We start from the raw sequence: 25,153 nt of genomic DNA on the forward strand, positions 1-25,153 counted from the left end.
GAGACTCAATTAAAGAAGGTGTTGCCAAAAAGCTTGCAACCAGATGCATTTTGTACAGGTGCCTTCAAGATTTTGGAGCTATTCTTGTCCAACATAGGGGAATACAAAAAAAAGTGCAGAGGAAATGTAGCCATCCTGACACAGACAACTATGAGCCTTGCTGATGAGGGAAGAAAAGCATGTTTAGATTTTTCCTTTCATCCAAGCAGTTGAGTTCAGAGGTTATTAAGTTATTGGGTTATTTGTTTCCTATGCTAATTTTTTTGGTTGGTTGGGTTTTTTCTCCTGATAGAACTTATTCCACTTCAGGTGGTTTAAGGAATATTTGCATATGAATTTTGCAGACTCTATAAGATCAGTCAGGGCTGAATGAGAAATGCAGAGGACTTAGGTTTGAGCCTGTGTGCTGATGAATATTAAATTATTTATATGGGGTGACACACTTTTAGACAAAGAGATTGAGAAGCTGTCTCTTTGACTCTTTGCCTTTCATTCCCTCTCACTGCTTCCCTTCTTTCCTCCACAGTAGCCCATGATACATTGTCAGGGAGTTTGCCTAGAGATAAAATCCTTAATCTAAGTGAAACACAGGTAGGTGAATTCCCAGCCCCAGCCTCACTGCTCTGAAATTGGTTTTACCCTTCTATTTTCACTAGAAATTTTGTTCTTGGAACCACTTCCAAAGAAGACTGGAGTGAAATAACCATCTCTGAAGATTAGTTTAGTTTTATTTTTTAGTTAAAGAAAGTGTTGCCAAAAAGCTTGCCATAAGCCTCATGTATCTCTCAATATGCAAATTTGTCTTGCAGCTGTAGAGCCCCAAAGGGGTTTTTTGCTGTTTCATATGGGATAGCAGCCATAGGGAGAACATTCTTTTTGGATCATGCCTTAAGAATTGTGCAATAAATTTATCTATATATGACTGTTTCAGGTAGAAATATTTCAGTTTTAAGTTTTAGAATGCATAGTTTCAGAAATAGCCTCTGTAGAGTAGTGTAGTCTCAACCTTTGCACTCTTGGAAATGCAATAAGGAAATGTCGTAGGTTTTGAATGACTCAGACCGCAGATGGTTTTGTTATTTTACTGTATTGCAAGTTACCCTCTTGTGGATGGGGAGTTAGCCCCGTAATTTATAGGAATAGAAGAGATATGGCCTCATCATTGTAAGCAGCTTTTCTTAAGCAATGATACCATAGTAGCAGTTTGGGGATTCAGATAGAATTGTATTTAAGCAAACACATATTCAACACTGTTTTTCATCATGGGAGTGGAGATTCTGAAACGCTTGCTGTTTCCCGTATGCCTTCAGCCGTGCCATCTCAGATAGTGATCTTCATATACAACAGGGTTTGATTTGGTCAGGGCTTGATTTTCTGTGAAGTTCTCCCTTTCCCAAATGCCTTATGAATTAATAATGCCAGTGATTGAGAGGTGGTACTCCTCCTCATCAGCTTCCCAACAGTGAGCCAGGTGGGACATTCTGAGGGCAGAGCCCAGCTGTGCTATTTTGGCAATCATAAACCTGCACAGGTTGTACAGTCCCTTTTTCCAAAAGGGAGAGTTTTTGACCTTGCACGATGGTTTAAAATTTGATGAGGGTGATTACTACTGTCTACTGGCTTAGGATTACTTTTGAATTCTTGTTTGCATTGACTGTTCTTCTTTATGAACTTACTGTGTGAATAAGTGATGCTGTGATAATTCTTATACTGTGTTCACTTAAGATGCAGTGGTGTTCAATGTTGGCTGCAATGGATTTTACTTCAAAGTGTGCACAGAGCAAGAACTTACTGAAAAATCTTATGTTACCAGTTAAAATTCCTGAAACCTGCTTTGGCAACAGAAAATTCCTTTTTGGTACCTGGTAATACCATAGCTGTTAGGAAGCAGTCCCCCCAACCTCTTCTTAAATTTTGACTGTAGTTTCTGTATAACCTGAGACCTTCTGGAGTGGAAGGCAAGTCTGCATTTGTGTTAGTTACTCTTTCTGTTTCTTGCTAGATTTCAGGGTAACTCACTTCTTGGATTCTAGTACATGGATTCCAGAGTCCATTAAAACTGGTGTTTACTTCTTCAAATTACTGCAACAATGAAGGATATTGTAGTTCCGGCTATAATCTTGAGGGTATTGAAAATCTCATTTGTTTCTGAAAATGGCATATTTAGGTTTTTAGTTTCTCATCATGCTAAAAGGTTCAATGGTGTCAGGGCATCTTTTTTTCAGCATGGTTGTTTCCTGTCCCAGTTAAAACATTATTGCAACTTTCAGGAAAAACAAACCAAAATAAGCTGTGGGTATGTCACATGGCTGGAGATGGTTGCGCCATAATCAATATAGCCTTATTCTCTGGACAGACCTTAGTTCAAGTGTTTCAAATGACATAATCACTGGAATCTTCTTTGCCAGTCCTTGGCTAATACTAGCCACCCATAACTGCCTTTAAGTACTCTGGTTTGGCGGCAACCTGTTTCCCATACTTTTTTTCAAAAAGGTATCAAAAAGCATGAAGTAAGAAAGCAAACTGCATGTCTGCTGACTATATTTTGACTTACAAAGAACAGTGTGAGACTAATTTTTCACTATCAGTTTGGACTGTAAATAGCTGTACAAAATTGTAACAGCATCCAGAACATTACATTGCATAACTTGAAGTTTACATACAGCTCTCTGCTATACACCAGGATGAAGCTTCCAGCCTTTCTTCTCATAGTAGCTCCCGATGTTGTAGCTGTCTTACTGCTAGTATAATTCTACTGCACGGCAGAATTATACTAGCAGTAAGACAGATGCAACATCATTCTACTATACAGGAGAATTATAGTATTATAGTAGTATTACTCTACAGTATCTACTTCTGTGTAATTGCTCTTTTTAAGGATCCATAAATAAAAGTGCACTAATACAATTTTGTTCCAGCACTGTTTGGATCCGTACCCCTGTTGTATAGGTTACTCAAAACCAAGGCAGTATCAGTGAAAAAACTAGATGTAAAATGATACCAGGAAATAGTTTTATGGTTTGGCCCTAGTCAATATGCAACAGAACGTAAACAGGCATTCTATTCATAAAAGTACAATTGAATTAGAAGACATAAAAAGACTGGTTAAAGATTTGTAAAGCTAAACGTCACTAGTAAGCTTTTAAGTAATGTGAGAACAAGCCTGTTAGAGTAATTGTTAGTGCAAACTGAATTTATCTTTCAGTAGGCTTATACAATTTTATTTTTCCCCCCTCAGTTCAAGTCTCTGCATGTTTAAAATGGTTAAAAGCTATACCCGTAACTCATCTCCTGAAGGCATAGTAGAAGGCATAGTACAGGAATAGAGTAGAAGGACTAGGACAGAATGACTTCTATAGCAGTTGGAGGCATTACTGAAGGTTTCTCCCATTACCATTGCGCATGGGCGCTTGATCAGAACTGCTTCTTGGCTTAACCTCTTTACCTTTCATACTTGATGTCACTGACCTGGCCATTGTGGAATTGTTTGGAAAATATATTTTTTAGAAATGAGTTTTCTGTAAAAAAGGTAAGCAGAGAAAAGAGATTTTATACTTTCCCAGTACAAAAGCTAGAAGGAAATACAGAAAACAATCTACTGTTATATATGGGTTTTGGAAGTTACTGAGTCTTTATGCAGACTTGCGCTATGGTGGTTTTGTCAGAAATGTTCTTTTTGTAAAAATCAGATTTTTAAAAATAATGTCAACTAGTAAAATGCATGCATTTCAGGCAGTGCCATCTCTCAGGCAAGATGAATTTTAGTAAATGACAATACTCAATGCTTTCATTAGGTTTGAATGATAGAGACAGCAACGTGTTATCATGATCATCAAAAGATACAGTAAATCCTCTATGAGGAATACAACAATGGACTATTATCAAGTGCATTAATGTCTCTACTGAACAGATCATAAACACACAACACGAATGCTAATTTAAGGCTTTTTAACATGTTCATGCAGACAGTGCATTAGGGAATGCTTAATCAAAAAAAACAGTAAGACCTATACCATATGAAGTATCACCACGTATTTTTGTCTTGCCTGCAGTGTAGTAATGAGAATATGAATGTTAACTCTAATTCAGTAGGGTGATCAGTTTCACAAGGTAAAAGGCACTGTCACACCGTAAAATGAAAATGTTCTGTACTGTTGGCCTTCTGCATACTGTCTTGCTGTTTAACCTTTATGTTATAGAGAGTGCATTTTCTTGCAACAAATAGCAGCTGTTTAATGGCAAGAACATTTTCCTATTGCACAACTGAGAACCAAGAATAGTTCTGTAACATACCCACCATAGATTATCTTCATAACTAGGTGAAACTTGACGTTTACTAGAAATTGAACATACTGTGTTTATTGTTCTGCACCTAGAGGCACCACTGGAGTCCATCTTCCCTGTGGGAATAGGAGACTCAGGATGAAGTTTCTCAGTGAGAAACTGTGAGATAGACTGTTTATTGTTGCATCAATTTTTTAAATAATATTTTGTCACATAACATAGAGAAAAAAGTCTAGTTTTTTTTTAAGTTCATGGAGATTGATCCCTCTCTTTCCTTATGCCAGGCAAAGCATTTGCATATATCTGTGGGTGTGGTTATTTTTGGCCCATCCAAGGCAGAATGAAACCTGGGTGAAAGACGTGACCTATCAGTTAACAATGCATCCTTTTGTGAGGGAATGATACATAGTGGTATCACGGTGTCAACATTTTTTCCCTGCTCCCATTTTGTTATCACGAGGAGAGAAATGCTGTATTGCTCTTCATGGACATTCTCATTACTATCAGTGAGAAAAAACTGAGAATTCAGGAGAGAAGACTGAAGATTAAACATGTGTGTCTGAGTATGTATGTGCATACACATGTACACATCTGTGTATAAAATCTGAAATAGGCTTTTTCTTCTTTTAATAGGAGCCTTGGGCCTTGTTCTCACTATAATATAGTTTGATTAATCTACACTTGGGAAAAGCTCCTGTCAAGTTAGTCTGACTTGTATGAGAGGCATTGTACTCCAAAGTAGTGGTGTTTGAAAAAACAGCAGAGAAGTTCAACCATGTCTCATTACCAGCTTCAGAGCTGGCTGCATGGTTGTACGCTGGCATTAAGCCACACTTTACTTTGGGGCAACTAAAATCAAGAAACCAAATTCTTCTTTGGAAATCTCCCTTCCATGTGGTACTTCAGATGTATCCTGCTAGAACAAATAAGCAGAGAAGGGGAAGATTGCCATTGTTCAAGGAATTACTAGTATTCATCCAGCTTGCCCATTCTTAGGTTAAAAACCAGAAACTGAGACGGAAAGGAGAAATAAAAATTTACTCTTTGTATTTTTTTATGACATGGGTATGCCAAGTTCTGTCAAATAAAGAAGTAAATATTTGGGAAGCAATGCCATCTTTTTATTCACACAAGGAGAAGGAGTGCAAGAGAATGGAGAAGGTGAAAGAGAAAACTCTTACTGGAGATATATAAGGTTGCAGAGGCCTGCAACATCCAGGGGAAGGGTAATGAGAGAGGAAAAAGTAGTGGAGATGGAGAGAAGCTGTTCAAAATGAAAGAGAGAGAAATGTGGAAGGAAATGAACTAGGAGAGGGAAACCTGCAGAGCTACTAGTGGAAATAAAGACATGCAAGTGTAGTGTGCGAAGTGACATTGACTGGAAGATGAGAAGATGACAGCATTGGCAGAACACTGTTCAGGATGATCCCACAGACCTACAATGCTCTACACACCCACAGCACTTGGGTCTGACAGTGTTACAGAGATGTCAGGAAATGTGCTCAGTCAAATTCATTCAGGTTCTTTCAGCTTATGTCGTCAGGTGCACTGTTTATACCTGCACTGGTAAATATACCAGAGGTGATGGAGGAGGCAGTTCTGTGGGATTTTACTGACTGTGAGTAAGCAGTGAAAACCACTCTTTTGGCCTCTGCCCTTTTTGTTTGACCATGAAAAGTAAGTAGAGATTTATCCAGGTATACCAAGGATGGACCTCTCAAGTGAAGTGTACTGCTTTTACAATCACTTTTATTATTATAGTGACAGTGTTGCTAAATTACTTGAAGATGAAACCAGTAATTGCCAAAAGAAACCCAAAGAAAATAGTACTGAACCATTCTTTTCCAAACCAGTAAATATTCCAGTAGGTGCAATTTTCATTTGTTTGTTTATTCAGAATGTTTTTACTTATTCAAACATTTCGAACAGAAAATTGGCAGTTTATTTCCAAAAGAAAGAAAGCTGTTTTAATTCAGAAAAGAGACTAGAGAATCCACAGTAAGAAATTCTTAGTGCACTGTCTCATATGAAGGCAAATAAAAACACTGTTGGAGCAGCAACGTGCACTAAGTATAGATCTAAATATTTTTATTGGTAAATGGTGTTTATTACTACCTCTAAAGGCTATGATGCCATGTAATCTCAAATTCAGTAATACAGCTCTTGCAGCGATTATTGATATGAGACTTCCACAGAAAACTGTTTCTTAGCTTGCTTTTTATAAGGTTATCTAGTTACAGTACTGAGATAAGCCTTGTTTCACTGCAGTACTTCAAACTGAGCCTGAATTTCACAGAAGGGAAAGTGTATCGTATACATTTATCTTATATGTTAGATTCTGCGAGCAGCTTTCAGTGTACTTTGATCTGTGTATTGTAGTTCTGGGACTCTGTTGATACCATTGTTAGCTGGTGTATAAACCTATCTATAGTTATTTATTAATCTTTTCATTATACTGATTATGGTACTGTGATCTTTTTCAGTGTACCTTGAAGACAGTTTTGTGAAATCCGGTGTATTCAACGTGTCAGAACTTGTGAGGGTGTCAAGAAGTAAGTTATCATTTGCATTTAATCATTTCCAAAGCCTACTATAATCAAGTGAAGGATTTTCCCTTGAAGTTTTTTCTCCTCAAGATGTAAGTTGCATAGGAAATGCCTATAACCATGCACAATTTTAATATATTTGTCCACAGTATTACTGTTCATCTTGCATGTGTTTGTAATAAAACAAATAAGGTCTTCTTCTGTCTCTTTGATATTTAAAGATTGAATCAATTTTTTATATCTCTCTCTGCACACCTTAATGGTCTGATATATCAATAAAATTACCTTATGTAGCAAAATTTTTATTTGTTAGACTTTCAGCTTTTTAAAGTTGCCCTATACATCCTTGAATTTTGCTAAGATGTCTGATTATTCTTTTAGTTTGTTTTTTAATTTGTAGCTCTTAAAAGAAAAATTGCAGCATGGATATAAAAGATAATTAAATTAATGTATTAAATACTAGTGTTTATTTTAGTCTCTTCATTAAGAAGAGAAGTAGTATAGTTGAAAGTTATAGTTAGCAGTGGTGATATCAGCATTATAAAATCTGAATGGTCCAGAATAATCTCTTTTCTGGTGAGGTGAGGAAAAACCAACGAGGCACAAGTTTCCAAAACTGTTTGTCCAGATTTTGCACAGTTGTTAATTCATGCCAGGTCAGGATGTTTGTGGAATTTCTTTAACTTACTGAGGCTTCAAATGCATGTGTTATTTCATTTGCTGTGGTCAGAAATTAGTATTCAACAATTAAAATTATCTGAAGTACCTCAGCGAAACAGTGAGCATTGCCATCCTGCATTGTTAAGGCATACTCTTTTTTTTGTGCTTGCTGAAGATACGGTTTTGTTTTTTTAGGAGGTTGAGGATGTGTGAATTACAGCTTTCTTTTGTCAGGTGATTAAATACATTTTAAAGTGGCAGGCTATTGAGACTGAAAAAGAAACAGTATTGTAATTATGCTATGAAATCGTGCCTTATGCAGCTGTTATATATGATATACTTCTAATAATAAGTTTTAAAGCATGTGGTTTCTGTGGGATTTCTTACCATGCATTTGTTTAACCTCAAGCCGCAACTGTCAGGAAAAATACAAACCTACAGATACGTTACACAACATGCAATTATTCTTTTAATTTCCAAAGGTAGTTAAAATGCACAATGCACAGACAATGAACAAAGGTAAATACACCACAATATGTAACATATAATTTACTCTTGAGTTGCCAGAGTCTGTATGGTACACAGGAGGTGAAGATAGTGCTGAGTGTATGTATTTGTTGTGTAGGTGTACATATGCAAAGCAGAACCTGTGGCACTGGGTGAAAGAAAAAGAAAGCAGAAAAACATGCGCTCAACACCGAAAGCTATTATTAACAAAAAAGAGTTACCATTAAGGGAAAAGGATTTTTTGTATCCCTGGGTTTATTATTTCCATTTTTTTTCAGTTCTTTAATAAGTAATGCTAGCTGTCCTCATAAGCTCGGCATCATTCATTATAATGTTTGAGGTTTGTGTTATCTTTTTCATATTAGTGATTCCATGTTATCGCTTATAAAACAAAGGTATTATGTCTGCATAACTGTTAAGGAATTTCTAGGTACTGAGGAAGATAATTCACTTTTTTAGATATATAATCATTGATAGAACTTGTCTGTACTTGGTTTCTGCAAGAGGGAGAAAATTAGATACCTGCAGTAACATTTTGATATTTTTCCAAGTGTTAAAAATGAAAAGATGGTTGAAAAGATAGAAGATTATCTTTGATGTTTTATGATGTGTTTTTCAGCACCCATAACCCAGGGAACTGGAGTGAACTTCCCAATTGGAGAGCTTCCGAGCCAGCCATATTACCATGATATGAATTCGGGTGTAAATCTACAGAGGTCCTTGTCCTCTCCACCAAGCAGGTAAAAACTTGAAATGAGTACTAATGTGAACAATGTTTAATAGTGTAGGACAAACAATTCACAAATACTGTCAATAACCAACTATTTTATGAATTTCCTCTGATTTTGCGAGGTTAGCTACTTATGTATGTACCCTAATCTATGTACAGATATGTAAGTTATAAATCTTGTAATTTGAAGTGTTGTAATTATTGTCTGTCATTTCCTATGATATTGAAGATGGTGATAACTTTTGTCAGGGTTTGAAGTGCTCACTAAATCATCTACCAAGAGAATAGCTACACATCCCAAAAATGCTGCTGAGTTGGAGGAAGGTTTAGCAGTTGGGAACATGCTGGCAGGTCTCAGGGTGGTTGCAGACACAAAGGCTGTCTTTGGGAGCTCCCTCTTGGATCTCTGTCTTGAGATATATGTTAGGAAAGCTACTGTTTCTCATGGAAAAGGCATTAAGCCGGGTATGTAAAGAAAAGGTGTCTTTATCCATAACATCAGCCCAGCTCATGAAAGTGTGTTTCCTGCCTCACTCAGGGAGCAGTTCTGAACAGAATGGGAACAAGGAGGAACATGTGAGGTAGTTACAGGCTCCAGGTGCAATTTAATCTGAGGAACCCACTTCTTCCTTGTTCAACATACTCTCTTCTACTATCTCTCAGAAAGACTCCATTTCCTCCCTCAGGAGAGGCTGATGGGCCCACAGAGGGAGGGGACCTGCAGTGCTCTTCTTCCCACTTCCAGATAACATAGTGTCTGTCAGGCTTCTGGGACCCCTTGCTTTTATGACATTGTTTGATATACCTTGAACTCATAAACACTGTAGGAGTTGTCATTGCCCCACGTTTCTGCAATCCAGTGAGTTAGGAAGTGTCTGCACAGTGGGACAGGATTTAACAGGACTGTCAGGGGGCTGAGGTATTCCTTCACCAGCACCTGGTGCTTCTGAGTTACTTTGCTGGTGTTCCCCTATTTCATTCCATCATATTTTCAGTTTAGCAGTAAACCATGTACATTTTAGAAATGGATGGATTAATTAGAATATATGGATTATTTAGAACAGATAAATTAATTATCACAGTGTTGTAGTAGTAATAGTAATAACAACAACGACACATAATTAAAACCTTCATCCTAGTTTTCTTTGGCAGTCACTATAACAGCTCAGTATATATTGCTATGAAGAATCTTGACTTGCCCCCACTGTATTGAAGTTCTGCCTCATTTTATATAGTGTAACTTGAAATATGGGCCTTTTGTTGTTTTTGATTAAACTAGTCAGAAGTGAAAAGTGTTTGTTTCAGGCTAGACCCCTTTGTCATGGTTTGAGATAGCCCCAAAATCCAATTCCCTAGCTCCATTCCTCCTCCCACATCTCAACCTAATGTGAGATGGGTTTTTTCCAGACAAAACACAGACTCAAAGTGGGGGAAAGGGAAATATATTACAATGACTGTACAAATAAATACCATATCACATTATACACATGATCACAACTATCTCTACCATGACATATAGTATTTACAGTGGACCAGATCTCTTCTCCCCTCCAAATAAAAGTCCAGGAGGGAAAGAAGGACAGATCCCTTTCAGTCTCTGAACAGCAGCATCTTCTGAGGCAGCAGTCTGTCTGTCTTCTCCACATGCAGCAGCTGATAGCTGGATTTCTGCCAGCATCCACGAGGGAGGTATTCAAGCTCCCTTGACCCCCTTGACGCAGGCAAAGGGGTTTTCCGTGGGCTTCGTAACCCCAGACAAGGTCGTATCACCACGTCATATCACGAAGACACAGGGGGGTCTTCGTGACGGTCTGGTATCTCTTGCAGGGCCTCTGTGCCCTGTCTCTCAGGCTGCCACCGTGGCAGCAGTGCAAGGGGGGGGAGCCAAGGTCAACTCCCCCCGCATTCCATCTGGAGCTCTCTAGCTCCTTTCTCTCCGGTACTGCTGTACTCCAAGGCTCCTCTCAAATAGGAGTCCATGTCCCTCTTCTCCAAGAGGGGTCTCAAGGGAGTTTTAGGGGATCTGGTACAGTCTTACCCCCAGAACTCTGTCTCTCAGCTGCTGGTTCTCTCTCTCTCTCTCCCTTTCCAGGAGTCTTCTTTGCGGTGCTGCATGTTGCTTCTGCTGCTCCTTCAGTCCAGGTCTTTTCTCTGGCTCTCTGCCACCGTTTCTCTGGTCAGTGCTGGCTGCTGCTCTGCGCCCATGGAGAAAACATCTCCCGGCATAACTACAGACACTTAGTCCAGCCTAGCACTGTTCCAAGTCTCTGCAGTTTCCCCCCAGCCAGGGGCTGGGAGGGCCCAGAGGGCCCAAGGGGCTCAGAGCCCCTTCCTCGTGGCTCTACAACATGGCCACCTCTCCTGCAACCAAACTACAACTCATCTCTTCCGGTGAGCTTGTGGGATGTTGACATTTTTGCAGGAGCACCCATTGGGCAGAACTTCAAAACTTCCAGGGGTTTCCACCCCTTGGGGTCTACCACTTTCTTTAGCCTCTGGGGGAAAGCAAGATCCAAACCACTACACCCTTTGAAAAGCTTAGGAGTTTGATCTGATGAAATACAATAAAATACATTTTTTCCTCATTTACACATTCACAAAAGCTCCTGTTCTACCTTGTCTTTATTAGTAATACTTTACAGTGAATTGTTTTGCTTTCCTGGTTTCTGTGTAATATTTAATACCCTCATGACACAATCTCTCTTTGGTAGGCTACAGCAACTGGTTTCTTGGTTGTTCAGTGAAATGCTGGTAGATTTTATGTTACCCGTTCATGCCATCTCTGAAATATTAAGTCAGATGAAAAATGCAAGCACATACCTGCATTACATATTACTAAGTAACATCACCTGTGCAAGTTAATGTAGGCTCTAATATCCACTTTTTTTCCTTTGCAAGCCTGAATTACTCTCTGTTTGAAATATCTGTTGAAATCCAAACAGTTTATATACCACTACTAGCTGAATATCATATTCACTGCCAAATTTCACAATTCTTCAACAGCAAAAGACCCAAAACTATCTCCATAGATGAAAATATGGAGCCAAGCCCAACAGGAGACTTCTATCCTTCTCCAAATTCACCAGCTGCGGGGAGTCGGACATGGCATGAAAGAGATCAAGGTGAGTAACATGGGATTATTTTATCTTGAAGTATATTCAAATATACAAGTTGTTGCATCTGCCTTTCCATTCCTGCAATAAAATGATGGCTTTTCAGAATAATATTTTTTTTTCTGTCTGGAGTATATATATGCTGCTTTTGTAAATGTAGTTAAAACTAACAGTCAACAGGATATTGTATAAACAACTGTGTAATAATTTTTCCATCCGGCGATAGACTTATTATTTGAAAAGATGTGTGGAAAGTGAGGTACTCGATATTGTGTATGCTGTGATCATCCCAGCAGAATTTTAAGAAAAAACCAAAAAATTTATGATTTAGTCAACACTAGATTATGCAGTTTCTGTTATACCATGACAGACTTCTATATGTGCATTTAGTCCACACCATGTGACTCAGAATAGGTCCAATAGTTCTTTTCTGAAGAACCCACATGTAGCTCTGTGGGACTATATCCATATGCTAAGGGATGGTGGTAAGTGTTGTGTTCTGGATTATCCAAAATAACAAACATGTTTGTGTGGAGAAAAAAGTTACGTCTGTCAAAACAGTGAAATTAATTGTCACAATTTCCCTCATGTTATCTTGATGCTTTATAAACCTAGATGCCACTGTAGTCTTTTACCTCCCCTTTTTTGGTGTGAAAGTGTATTTAAACACTTATATTTAAACAGTGTTTGTTAATGGATCCTATGGCTGATCCATGGTGCTGCAGCTATCTGGAGAGTCTGTGAAATGTGCAGTACAGTATGTACAAGTGAAATAGAGAAAAAGACATTGCTTCCCTTGCTGATGTTCTGATGTTTGCCCTTCTTTTCCACGTCCACTGTTCATCATTGCTCTCTGTTCTTCAATAACGGACTGACCCTTTGGTTTTATCTCATTTTTATATTGTTTTAAGGCTTTTTTTTTTCCATTTTATTTCTCTTTCTTTTTTTTCGTGCTAAGTTTTCTCCTTTATCTCCATGTGCAAGGTAGCGTGTGATTGGTGTTTATTTTAACTGCCTTTTATTTTCACATTTCTGTTGTAGTTGGTCTCCTTTTAATCTGCTTCTGCTTACCCTCTGATTATTAGGCTGTTCCTCTCACACAATATTTACTAGTCTTTTTCTTCATAATTTCTTCTGTACTTACTTTTTCTCATGGAGGCTCAGGTATTGTCTTATTTTTAGCTGCTTGCAGGGTTCACTTTTGAATCTCTACAAAAAATCTTACCTGTGGCTTTGCCTAACCAAATTTAGGAACAGAAAATAGGACTTCTGACAACCAGAATCTTCCTCTTTATGCAAAATATTTTCCTACCTGTTTTGCCAGGAAATTTTAGTATTTTCATGAAAGATCAGATTGTACCTAAAATAAATGTTGTATTTTTTAGATAAATTATTTTTGTAATTGTTAAAACAACCCATTGTTTCTCTCTAAACTGGTCTCCAGTTTTGAAATTAAGTCCTTTTGTGCCGCTGAGTGAGCTATAGGGGTTTCTGACAAGTGCAGAGCTGTATTGACATCTGAGCACAAGTCCTGCTGACAGAGCCTTTCGTGAATTATCTCTATCGTTCTGAAGTATCTCAATTACATTTTAGGTCTTGAATCATTCTGCTTGCAAAGAACCATGTTCCATGAACCCTGGATTTGTTCAGTTTTACCAACTTTCTTCATGTTACAATTATCAGTAGTGAACAATGTTAAAATTCAGACTGCTTGAGTATATTTACAATGAACCTTTACTTAATTTCTGTACCACAGGGTAGCTAGACTTCTGGACTGAAACAGCCTTTAACTCTGTATGTTTTATAAACCAGTGAACTCCAAATGAGGAAGAGAGAATAAAGGAGGCAGACTTAAATCAGTGTATTTTACTTTTGCTTCCTGGAGTTGGCATGCCTCCCTGAATATTGTGTCTTCCAGAACTACTGCACCTAGTGAAATTTTACTGGATCCTTGACAGAGAGATTGTCTTTGAGACACTATAAAGAATTTTGGTTTTTTCTGTCCTTAAGATGTTCTTCCATTCCTGCAAAGGCACAGATATACCACTGTCCAGTGTGAAAACCATTGCTCGAGGGAAACATAAGGCTTTTGCCCCTAAATGGTTATGTTTGGCTCCAATCACTTTCTGCAGTTATCCTGTTGTTGCAAAAACCCTGTAAGGTGGTAACTGCAATGCCTGTCCTTGATGTGTGGCCTCACTGGGAAGGAGTATGTGGCAGCTCCTGGCGTATTTGTTCTGCTGCTAGTTTGTAACATGCTTGATATGATCTTCATGGCACTGATTTCTGCTCTCTGGTGACCCGTGGTAGGACCCGAGAGAATGGCATGAAGTTGTGTCAGGATGAGATTTAGGTTAGATATTAGGAAAAGGTTTTTCACCCTGAGTGTGATTGGGTACTGGAACAGCCTCCCCAGAGAACTGGTCACAGCACCAAGCCTGCCAGAATTTAGGAAGTGTTTGGACAATGCACATGGTGTGGCTCTTGGGGCTGTCTTGTGCGGGGCCAGGAGCTGGACTTTGATCATCCTTGTGAGTCCTTTCCAGTTGAGGATATTCTATGATGATTCTGTGATTCATAAGAGCATGTATCTGTATAAAGCTCCCTTTAGACACAGTGATCTTACTATGATACAGTGCTTATGAAAACTTCTTTTTCTGTTTCCTTACTCCTGCAAACACAAAGCTAACAGCAATAGCAGTTTGAAGGTGGTTTCTATGCCAGAGATCTCACTGGTGTTACTTCCCTCCTATGGATATCCACATGCCATATGAAGTTAGTGGTAAATGAAAAGAAATAAGCCATTTGGGCTCACATTTGTGTTCATATGGTGTCAATAGGGAACACATATAGTCACAACAGGTACTGCTTCTTCAGGCAGTGTCCAAAGGTCATCAGCATCAGAAATGTGAATATTTCCACAGTACCCACAAATAAGACTATGCAGAGATATCGTGTTTATGGGTAGGTAGCTTGTCTTTCACTATAATGCAATTTTAAGTTTTCTAAGAGAAATAAAATGAAGAATGGGATTGATAGTAATTGATACAGTGTTACTAATTTCAGTTTCATTGTCTAAGTTTCAAACCTGACAGAGAGCTTCTGAGCTTAGATAGACAGATCTAATTTCTTCATCTCCATATCTAAGTGTAATGTATTTTCATAGAAGTTGCAATTAGATAGCTTTGAAAGACTCTTTAATTATGCAGGCTTTTCATATCTTTAACTCTATTTGTAAAAAAGCAGAAATGTCTTGATGGTGGTAGTTTGGAACTGGAAATAAACACAATAAAACAATACTAGCTGAAGCAGATTGTAACAACGTAGTTAGAGTTTCATAAGTGTGTAAGAGATATCTTACAATTTTGATAAAGAAAACAGGAGAAAAATTAATGAGTACCACATAAATATACTGAGATTAAAAGAGGACAGATGAAAATTTGCAGTGGGGTAGAACAAGTTAGATCAACCTTTCATTGTTTTCAAAAACAAATACCATGCAGTTTAGTCAGTGAGTAGACATTAGGAGAGGAGTGATTCTGCTGTAATCTCCATAGCTTCTATAGGTTCTCTGTGCAGGCACACATCATGAGGGGTAGCAAAATGACTACAGGAGTACTTGTGATGTAGCCAGGACGTGGCATTCGTGAAACTAAGTAAAGTAAATCTACCCCAGTTACAGCAAAATCTTGCTCATACCAGAATCTGCTTTCAGTTGCAAAACTCCAGATTTTGTCCTTTTGCTGTTAACTGTCTTCCTGTTATACTGCTGCCAAAAATATTTTGATAAGATTTCCAGATGTTGTACTTTATAGTCTATTTTCAGGGAGCTGGCTGTTTGAGGATGTAATTCTGGGCAGAAATAAGTAAGTGTATTTGAAAAATAGTAAGTTTAGAAATGGCAAAAACTTAATTAAAGACAATCCACAAAAAATTACATTACTGATCCGATATAAAAATATAAAACTTCCTCTAATTAACCAAAATTAAAATTGAAAATAATTTTTTATTTTATTTAAGTCAGATTATAAATCCCAACGGAAGAAAAGAAAACCTTATGAAGCCATGATACTGTCCCGGATGTTTACTTCATTGCCTTGCAAAAAAGTTTGTGACTATTTTAAAAATACATGCAACCACAAGAGTATATGTAACAGTTTCAAAAACAAATAAAAAAAATACTGCAGAATTACAATGTGTTTTTTTACTGTACAGTTGTTGTGGGAAGAGTCTGTAGTTCAGGCCATTATTTTTGCTGTCTTAAATACTTATAAACCTTGCTCGATTTGCATGATTTTTTGAGACAGATTTGATGTCTTCTGGTAGAGCAAATAGGCAGGTTTATAACTGCAACTATTTCTCCTAAACCTTCTCTTTGCCATTAGCCTTCCAAGTAATTAACCATTCTTCAAACATCTCACAGTCCCAGAAAGTGAAGTCATCTCTGAGAATGGTGCATTACTTAAAAGTAGGGTCCTAACATGACAATTAGGAGCTCAAATGCTGTGTCTTCTGTGAGATGTTGTGCAAGTTATTTATTCTCTCTTGTGCTTACTTTCTTCCAACTGGATGTCTTTATAACTTCAAAAATGTCTGAATCGTGTCTTAACACTTCTATCAGTAGAAAATATATTTTATATCTAAAAAATAACTTGCTGTAGATCTCTTCCAATCTTCTTTTTTCCAGGTTGCTGTTACTCAATTCTTTACATGGTTCCATATGAAACAAAATTTTGAGTTCCTACAGTAGTAAGACTTTGTGAAATAAATATAAGTTTCTGCATGAGTAAAATTGCTGACTGTTTTATAAATTTAGAAATTTTATACAGGTAGAAAAAAAACCAATCCACCTCACAATTTGGAAGAGGAAGTTATTAAAAATACATAAAAAATTAGTGACTAGTGCAGTTGATAAAGAGCACTTAGGACCTAATAGGCTAAGAACTGTTGTTGGACATCTTGATTTACTAACGTGTAAGTAAATCAGACACTTTTTCCTTAACTGTTTCTTTAAGGGAACAGGAATATGACAAGAGGGGAGCAGAGTGTATGTGTATGTGGCTTTCTTTCTGAAAGCTATCTTGACAAAGTTCATTAACATAGTTGCAGGCAATTTCAGTATCTGTCCTTGAGATCTGTTTTACTGTTCTAGTGTTACAAAAATGTGTACATTGGAAATAAATAAAACAGGGGTTATCAACTATGCATGCTGTTATAAAAGTTGATTCATGTGGCTTTCCATAGTAGTCAGTTGTCTAGAAATACTGAATGTCAATATACAATGAAGTGAATTTTATAGTTTCTTCATCATGTTAATTCTCTTACACCTCACCCACTTCTACCAACAGTCAAGAGCTAAGATGCCAGCACACCATTAAAACTGAAACAGCTGGACCACCCTCAGTGATTGTTTGGCCAGCAGCTGTTGAACTCTCCACTTCTCAGGTCCCAACTCCCTCTATCAGATACCCCTCTTCTGGACACTTGTCCCCTTTTGCTTTCTCCCCATCCACAGGACAGTCCTTCTCCACTGGGATCCTTCCCAATGGCTCTTTCGTTCTTGGGCCTTTGACTCATCAGTCATCAAGGGAGGATGTTCTAATTTTCAAAGTGAGGGAACTAAAAGAGGAAGTTGTTAATGTGGTCCAGGAGTTGAGAACAGTAACAGATCACCTTGGCTTTTTGGTGTCCTGTCTTAGACAGGGTTTGGAATTTTTTCCAACTCCTGGTGCTGTTTCTGAAGGTTAATGCTTTAGAAACACCGACTCCATCTAACAGACTAATTCATCTTGCAAACATTTACCTTAATGAATGTCTAATAAATGCAGTTCTGTGTTTGTGACTCAGTCCGAGTTCTCAAAATCCTTGTATCTCAAAGCTTCTTTGAAAGCAATTTATGTCTTGTTAGTAACTTGTTACTTCTGCCTTTGTGTTTTTTATTATTTCAAAATACTCTTTAAGAAATATATACACACACAAACGTTTTATATCTGGCTATCTCAATAGATATAATTTTCTATGTTTTTAACTAGTATAGACTTATTTTATAAACTTAGTGAACTAGTGTTTTTGGCTAGTTAGCACAGTAGTCAAGTGCTGCCAGTTGATGTTTTCATAACTTCATAACTTTCATAACTTCACTTTCATAAAGTGAGATGTACTTTCCACCGAGTAACTTCTCAATGTGTACTTCCAGAGAAAATTCTTAGCCATGACTTCTCTTAGCTTGTTGCCTGCTATGATGCTGGAAGAGGCATCACAGTAACAAACAGCTCTAGTGAGTAAGTCATACTTGGGAGGCGACAGTTTGGGTTTTCTTTCTTGGTTGCAGAACAAGGCATTGGTAGTTTTCATTGAATGAACATTGTGTCTACTTGTTAAAAATCAATATTTCTGCTGCGATAGTTAAAACAAATTTAAAACCAATAGGGAATTGCTTTACTTTTTGTTTCCATAGGGGCAATTCGGCAAGAAAAGCTGCTGGTACATAAAATAAGTAAAATATTATTTTCATGAAGATGAAAAGTGCTTTCTTATTCTTAAAGTTTGAAAGGCACTAAGTATAGAAAAATAGATGAAGGCGCTTTCAAATGCTTATTTAATAAAAATACAGAGAAAGAGAAAATAATAATGCATGAACAGGATAGCCAAAATGTTATCTCAAAATGTGTGAAGGTGTTTGTTCATCAAGAAAATTTACATCCTCCATTACTGAGTGGAATTATGTTAAGTTTACGCTCTCTCCAAAAAGTAAAGCAACAGAGATTATACTTTTTTTCTGTGTTTAGAATAGCTTTAGACCAATTTGCAACCTGTTCATTAGTATCTTCAAATATTCAGAGAAGCAGATGAGGAATTAATTAATGTTTTCTATGCATGATTAGTGAGTGAAATACACTCAAGATCCCCCATATAGACCAGTGAAAGATGTAAGTGCAAAAGCATATTTTTCTTGTATGTGTAGCACTTATTCTGCAATGAACTTTATTCTGTGGAAACATCATGTTACCTTGATGGTGACTCTAGATGTCCTTTAATTGAAATTAGTGATAAAATGCATGTATTAATGCAAGATTTGGCCCAGGAAATATGATGTGTCATTTTCCTGTCCCAATGTTGCTGAATAAGAGATTTCATTAGTATTTTTGAAACCAATAAGCTTGTAGTAGACCTTGTAGGGTATGTATTATCCTGTATGATTGAACTGATGTGGTGCAGAATATCTTCACTTATGAAAAGAATAGGTATCTAGTACCTCACTGAATTTTTTTTGTTATGTGACATACATGAGATGAAAAAAAGTAATTTAACCCACATATTGAAACTCTTTTGGACACCTCTCCTTTTTTGTCTTCATTCATAAATTCTTTATTTCTGTGCTGTATAGATAGATATATTTGAAAAGGTCCTCTTTTTTACTGCTTTCATACAACCTGTATCAAACTGGATCGAAGTAGTATATTTAAATGAGTTAATGATTTTCTCTCCATTCAAGACCATTCCTTTACATGATTTTATCTCAAATTCCCCTTTAATCCTATTGCATTAAAAACTGGGAATACTTTTCTGACTTTTGCAGTTACGGTTACAATGTTGACTTTATTTTCTAGCCAAGGTCCTTGGAGTCTCAGCATTAATGAGATGTTATAGCTGTACATTTTCCTTGAAGTCTGGATGACTTTCTGTAGGATAATTTAATAAATGACTGAAATGTACTCCAAAGTCTTTATAATTTGTTTTGTTTTTTAATAAGATTTTCTCAGTCTCCCAGAATGCTCTTCTGTCACAGCTATCTGCTGGAATCAAATCTCTCAATATTGCTTCATAGATGAGGAAATGGCCCAGTCTGTTTCTGAAGTGTGAAGTTAAATAAAAAAGTAGTCAAATACTTAAAGTACACTGTAACTACTTAAGGGTTTTTATGGCAGTGCAGATTTCTTGGAGCCTCATGTAGCTTTGTTAGTGATGGTATATATATTCGTTACAGCAATGCTGTATTTTTGGTCTGATGCTTTTTACCTCTGTTTCCAAAATCAGTCTCATTACTTGCAGTGGGTGCTCCATGTTTAACAGGTGGCAACCCCACTGAGCTCTGTATTACTCCTGAGTACTTCCCATATTACATCTGATGGCTGTGTTGGTATAGAGGTGGTTGGATAAACTGAGTCTGAAGCTGTAGGAAGACCTGAGACAGGAGAAGCTGCAGAGGTGTAGTCTGGCACTCTGCAGCTGCTCCCTGTGGGTCTCTGTGGAGGTGGTGGAGACATTCTCACTTTTTTCCAGCAGCAGCACCCCAGATCCCCATGGTCTCTGTGGTGACACCAGCCTCATGGGGCTCACACAGCTGCACCATGTTTCTGGTATGAGCTGAGGGTGAGGATAGGTGAGGAAGGCTGGCCAGCTTTATGCCAGCAGATCATAGTCATGCTGATTATGAACCTTACCTAGGAGGTTTACTGTTGCTTTCTGGTGAGGAGTGACAAGATGGGTTTGAAGAATGGGAACTAAGAATTTCTGCCCAAAGTTCTTGCAGGACAGCATGCCATAGTTTCAGCCTAATCTTAGTGGGAATACATACAAATTTAAATAGGAATAATCTCTTCACTATGGGAGGTAATTGCATGTCATATGATGCAGTCAAACAACTGTTATGGGATTAGGTCTGTATGTCCTGCCCTACTGTTGAATGTGTTTTGAAATTACTTTGGGATATGGATGGGTTTGATGCACACATATTCAATATTTATGCTTTAATCTAACCATCCTAGCTTTCCTCATGCCTTGTTTTATGAAAAGCCTTTTGTTAAAAGTGAAAAAATTTTCAAAAGGTAATTTTAGGAAACATATATTAATTATCCTAACTTAAATGACCATGCACTAGAATTATACTTTCCAAAAGCTTGTGCATATAATTTTAACAGGAGCTATACTGAGTTGTTTTGCTTTGTGTCCATAAAATGTAGGATAATCAGTAATTCAATGGAGTATTTCAGTTGTCCAACTTTATACAGTTGGTCACAAACACCAACAAAAAGCAGCCTGCATTTGTTTCTAGATAGGTTCCTCTGGGTTTCCAGCACACCTCCCTATCCTCCCCCTCCCCAGATATGCTGTCTGTTTTACAAACCCCTTTCTGTTGAGGAAAAGAAAGTAATTGAGGTCAACACAGCCCACAGAATGTGGCAGTCAGTAATGGAGTAGAGTATTCTGCAAGTTCATGTGGGTAAGGATGAGAAGAATGACATGTCCACACCGTTTAAAGGATTGTCAGCTTTTGTGTTTCATTTGTCTGGAAGTTCTTGTATCACTTCTCTTATGTATATTAATACTTATTGAGCAATACAAAATAAAATTGTGCAATTTATTAGAAGACTAATGAACAAAGACATAATTCAGTTGGTATCACAAGTAATTTAGTCATTTTGCTGTAGCTTTTCTGAATTGAAATATTGTTTTATTGTTTTGCTTGACAGCTTACAATACTGAAAATGATATTGGTAGAAATTCTAGTCTAACTCCTCTTCCTAAGTTTTTCAATACAAATCACAAAAGATAATAGATTGAAGTGGCTTATCTGTTGTGAAATGGCAGAATAGCATGACAGAGTGTTTAATTAGCCTTGGGCATGGTTCCTGATGGGAAAACAGGTGTCACAGTCTGGTAGACTGGATTGTGTAATAGAGGAGGTATGCCTGTGAAAATAACATTGGCACTAAGTAGGCTGATTTGAAGATGGGAGGTTATCAAATCTTTGTACACTGAAATATTCTGATCTAGTATAAAATTTTCATATGTAAAATGCTTTTCCACACTTTATATAGGAGCAAAAATAAAATGGAGATCAGTTTTTTAAACGCGAAGTGAGCAGCTTTCTCCAAACCTTAACACAGGCTGCTCCTAAAGTTCAGAACACTCTCAGCTGCTCATGCATCTTCATGTAAGACCCCACTGTTTCTCTCAAAAGTGACTACAAAGGCCTTCACCCTGAGTATTTCTAAACATGTCTCAGAAATTAATGGAAGAGAATTGATTGTGAATTTTTGTTGCTTTTGTTTTATTTTGTTGATTTTTTCATACAGGAAAACATAGTTTACCAGAACTGATTTTTTTATGTAAATAAATAAATAAATAATTTTTTAAGAGGGTTTCTCTCTAGTCCAAAATAAAACTTAGAGTGAAGGGCAATGAGACACCAACAAGTCATTGATTAGAGCACAGATTTCTTAAAGGGAAGAGCTAGTTGCAAAGACTAATCTCTGTCTGATACAGAATAGGAACTCTTGCCAGTCGTTCTCTGCTATAGACATCAAGTATCTCAGACACCCAGCTTTTCAGCACATCTGATTTTCTCTTCTATTTATTCACAAAAATATGTCCCCATTTCATTTATTTTTGTTGAAAAGATAAGTGAATTAAAATGTTTTAATTTGCAGGATTCTTACTTTCCATTCAGCCCTGGTGCAAAGACAGATATAACAAAGCCTTTTTCCAATAAGTGAGAGATGGCTGTGCTTTAAAGTCACTCAACTGTCAGTATTGATTGTTAGGTTCTTTATTAAGACCCACAGCTGAGAAATACATAATGCTTACAGTGCTAAAGGAAATCAGATTGAGTTTATTTGAAAATTGGTGATGTTAACTCTGTTCAGAGTGTCTGTACTCCTTTTTCACATGCGCAAGTGTAAAGCAAAACAGATTCTTCTGAGCACCATGGGAATTGTTATGATTCTTCATCATCATACAGCTGTACAATGTGAATTTAAAATTTTGCCCAAGTTTTCACGTGTGCTTTGTACATACCTACCAGATGTGGTGAAGGCAGTGGAGAGTGAGGCCCAGCTGGATATGATGCGTGTACTGTGTCCTGACAATAAAAATTATCCTAATTACTGCCTCTGGGAAAGTGTCAGTTAATTTAAAACTGTAGCATGAAAAGGTGCCTCTTATAGTTTGACAGAGGTGCTATAGACTGCATAGTTTTCCTCTTTCGCTGTGGTAATACATAAAATTGGACATGGTTTTATTTTGTTTTCTCTGGAGATGATGCTACACTAATAAGTTGTAAAATAAATCTTTACAGATTGTTGTTTGCAAGTCTTTCTTGTAAAGAAAGACTTGTGAAACTAAGCAGTAGAAAATATATTAATAAGAAGAGTTCAAGAATTAACTGGATTAAAAGATAGTTAATATTTCTCTATCGATTCTTCTAACTCTGCTCATGAGTATGTGTCATCAGCAAAAAAAGCGAAGCTGCTATGTTGTGGTGGTGAGCTAGAAAGCAGGTCATCTGTCCAGAAACAGGCAGGTGGATGTTTAAACTTGCTGCGGATCACTGCTCGATTCCAGCTGACTTTTTCTAACAGGTGGCCTTGCCAAGTGGTGTGCCAAGGTGACATTCATCCAGGAATTGCCTGGATGGCACGATGCTTCAGACTGAGGAAGAGGGTCTTTGCTCTGATGCGGAAATTGCCAAAACTCATGTCTCATTAGTGTTTCCTAAAGTTCTTTGGAAACGAACAACAGTTTAATTAAAGGCTGATGTAAACACATTTCTGCACTTTCCCTACAGCATTTTATCACATTAGAATTGATCAAAATTGTTGCCTTGGGCTGTCTTGAACAGCTATACATCTGGAGCACCATTTGTGCAAGCTGCTGATGAACAGGCTACATATGCTATGCTTCACAGTAGCTCTTCTGCCTTCCTATATAGGCAGATTTACCTTGTTGGGAGATGAGATGATTTAACTATTTTTATTTGCATAAGCTCTTTTTGCTTTGATGTGGTGCTTTAAAATGTATAACATGCCACCCTTTTGAGTGCATGCATGCTGCATCTCCAAAGTAATATAAGAATACAGGCAATAGTGATTTGGAATAGCACTGAGAATTTCACATTTGAAGAAAATTCTAGGCAGGAGGGGACAAGGGATCTGATTAGTGTTGACCTTTCAATAACTTTGTCCAAGTGCTTTTGGCCTCTTTTTGCTTTTCATCTGTATTTAACATTTTTTTTACAAAAGTCTGTTGCTTTTTTTTTAATTCTCAAAGTAGTAAGGATTGGAATCCCATTCCTGAAACCTTAACATGGTCATAAGGGCAAATGGCTTTTTTTTTTTAACTATGTCATTCATTATGTAATTATCAGTATATAACTAAGTTCTCTGTGACTGTAAGACTTTATTACATGATGTGGAAAAAATAAGATGTGTTTTAAAATGAGAAAAGTATGTGTTTTCTATTATATAGAAACTACTAGTAAAATCATATGAAGTCTCACTGTCACTTTAGCTCAACCTTTGTTTAAGGATTCTTCGTGTGACTCTTGGGGATAGTGCATCCCTTCCAACTGGGCATATTCTGTGATTTTGTGATTTAAAGTGCTGTATTCAAAGACTCTGTTTCTTATGCAAAAATAAAGGCATTGAAAAACTGCTTTGCATTTTTAAATTTTTTTTCCTCACTTTTTTGTTTTTGTAACTGGCAACTCTCCAAAGAAACATATCTTGCATGTTTTCCTCTTAAATATTGAAGCTTCCTCTATTGGTCAAGGAGGAGATGGCTGCAGCCTTTCTTCCTAACCTATCCAAACAGTTATTCTGTCTCTCCTGTTGGCTTTATGTATTACTTGGCAGGGGCAGGAGCAGGAATGCTCCATCACGATGGCCAGACACGTGGGGAGAGCTGTGACTGTTGTGGAGGAAAAAGACTGTCTGAATTACTTCTCAATGCAAAGTGCATTGGTTTAAAAAGAAGTTGCTGCCTGCACTTCAGCAGTTATTCTTTGCAGTTGCTTTGCTATGTATAACAAGGCTTCTGAAGGTATCCCATGGTGGTGTATGGGCAAGCATACAAGCTGCTGTTTTGGTGGGTAACGAGTATTTTTATGGCAGTACTGAGTTTTATTTTCCAGGCTCACATTACCACGATGAGAAGGGAGTCAGCTGTATGAGAAGTACACTGTTTGATTTGTAATTTATTCTTTGTTTTCTTTGTGCTAGCTACAGTTCTTATTTCTATAAAGTAGGGGCATGAATTACACATTTTTAAAGTGAATGCTAGGATTATCATAGGTACCAATCACCTTTTCAGTGTATTCTTCTCAAATTAGTGATGCCACTGAGAGGTTAATGGGTATTATGATTAGATTGCACTTCATAAAGCATACTTCCTTTGAGCATTTACAATATTTTGGTTTTGAAAAACACAACTTTTGTGTGTTGAATGAAGTAACAGTTCCCAATCAAACTAAATCTCTGTTGAATTCCAGAGATCAGAGCTGCTGACATATGTAGACCTTCAGGAGATAAGCA

General features: G+C 37.3%; 1 protein-coding gene across 7 annotated transcripts in view; it reads left to right on the forward strand.

Annotated features, from left to right (window-relative positions):
- Nucleotides 1-25,153, forward strand: part of NFIB (nuclear factor I B) — a 169,296-nt gene that overhangs the window by 98,989 nt on the left and 45,154 nt on the right. For all 7 annotated transcript variants that reach the window (XM_051768207.1, XM_051768208.1, XM_051768210.1 and 4 more), the window contains exons 4-6: nucleotides 6,768-6,836; nucleotides 8,617-8,737; nucleotides 11,731-11,849. In XM_051768207.1, the coding sequence (XP_051624167.1) occupies nucleotides 6,768-6,836; nucleotides 8,617-8,737; nucleotides 11,731-11,849 (309 nt within the window). The remainder of the gene's footprint in view (nucleotides 1-6,767; nucleotides 6,837-8,616; nucleotides 8,738-11,730; nucleotides 11,850-25,153) is intronic.

Source organism: Manacus candei, unplaced genomic scaffold (assembly GCF_025592945.1).
Source record: "Manacus candei isolate 608988 ecotype Guabito, Panama unplaced genomic scaffold, ASM2559294v1 h1tg000093l, whole genome shotgun sequence".
In the NCBI taxonomy this organism is placed as follows: Eukaryota; Metazoa; Chordata; class Aves; order Passeriformes; family Pipridae; genus Manacus; species Manacus candei.